The 1580-nt window shown below is 44.1% G+C and overlaps 1 protein-coding gene across 1 annotated transcript; it reads left to right on the top strand.

Moving 5' to 3' along the window:
* Positions 1-227: 227 nt before the first annotated feature.
* LOC124844615 (uncharacterized) lies at positions 228-1207 on the top strand. The gene has a single exon (XM_047321581.2). The coding sequence runs from the start codon at positions 261-263 to the stop codon at positions 1032-1034; it is 774 nt and encodes a 257-aa protein (XP_047177537.1). The 5' UTR covers positions 228-260; the 3' UTR covers positions 1035-1207.
* The last annotated feature ends 373 nt before the right edge of the window (positions 1208-1580 follow it).

Raw genomic sequence — 1580 nt, 5'->3', positions numbered from 1 at the left:
AATTCAATATTATAATTTTATAATATGGAGTTATGCAATCTTAAGTAGTGTTTATATAATATACAGTAATTTTTTAATAAATTATTAATATGTGAATGTTCTGAATATTGCAAAGGTGGAAGGTAAAGGTGATTGTAGAAGGTGGAAAAACATAAAATGTTATTTTACAATGAAATGGCCCACTACAACTCCTATATATACCCATCTCATCAATGTTGAAACCTCGTCAGTGTGGGATTTAAACACTTTCTACATATCGAATGGCTACTTCCAAACTTCTCAGCATTCTTTTCTTTGCGCTGTTCAGTGTAGGCATTTGCTCCGCTGCAAGAACTCTACTCTTGAGTATAGGTCACGGCATTGGCGATGATGTCCATGGTTCGATTGGTGTTACGGGAGGAGGTTATGGAGGTGGTGGAGGTTCAGGTGGAGGTGGAGGATACGGAGGCGCGGGGGCACATGGCGTAGGTGGTTACGGAGGAGGAGCTGGTGGAGGTGAAGGTGCAGGTGGGGGATATGGAGCAGCTGGCGGTGGTCATGGTGGTGGTGGAGGAAGTGGAGGCGGTGGAGGCTCTGGCGGTGTTGCCGGTGGCGGATATGGAGGAGGAGCCGGAAAAGGAGGTGGGGAAGGTTACGGCGGGGGTGGAGGTCCTGGGGGTGGTTATGGTGGCGGAGGTGGCAGAGGAGGCGGCGGAGGAGGTGGTGCAGGAGGTGCTGGTGGGGGTTATGGGGGTGGCGAAGGAGCTGGATCGGGAGGTGGATATGGCGGAGAGCACGGTGGTGGATATGGAGGTGGTGGTGGAAGTGGTGGCGGTGGAGGTGGTGGTGCCGGACCTGGCGGAGCTTATGGAGGTGGATATGGTAGTGGTGGAGGATCAGGTGGAGGTTATGGAGGTGGAGCTGCTGGCGGCGGAGGCGGTGGCTCTGGTGGCGGCGGTGGTGGGGGTTATGGTGGTGGAGGCGCACACGGAGGGGGTTATGGAGGTGGTGCTGGAAGCGGCGAAGGTGGTGGCCACGGTGGATACTACCCTTGAACTTATCATGAAAATCAATGTTGAAAAAAAATATGCAAGTTGTGGTATCCATAGTAGTAAAAGAACAATAAGATATGGGTACCATGATGCTTATAAACCACTCAGATTGAAGTATAATATAGTTGCATGTCTGTTAAATGTTTCGTGAATGCAAAAGAAGCACTCGTTTGGAAGCCTTTTTTTCCATGCAGTACTATATTATCTAATTTTCTTCCATTCATGTTTTTAGTAACAATGGATACAAAAACCTAAAGAATATTTGTTAACCAAAAACTTATGGTAGCATCACAAATTATTACCAACAAACAGGGAAGAGAATTATCATCACAAATTATTACCAACAAACAGGGAAGAGAATTATCATCGGATTACCAGAACTTTTACCTCCACACAACATTAAAAATAAATCTTTTAATTTAGGTTTGGTTAATATTCAAATTGTTAGTAAATTTAATAGTTTTAATCAAAAAAATTATTACATTTTTTTTTAAAAATATTGTATTTTTTAATTGAATATCTCATCATTATTATTGATGTAGATGACAC

This window comes from Vigna umbellata, chromosome 1, assembly GCF_029865625.1.
Source record: "Vigna umbellata cultivar VRB3 chromosome 1, Vumbellata_1.0, whole genome shotgun sequence".
Lineage (NCBI taxonomy): Eukaryota > Viridiplantae > Streptophyta > Magnoliopsida > Fabales > Fabaceae > Vigna > Vigna umbellata.
This window is presented reverse-complemented; position numbering and strand designations above follow the sequence as displayed.

What these genes read in the sequence shown, in the direction of transcription:
- LOC124844615 (XM_047321581.2), top strand. Translation starts at nt 261, where the DNA reads ATGGCTACTTCCAAACTTCTCAGCATTCTTTTCTTTGCGCTGTTCAGT.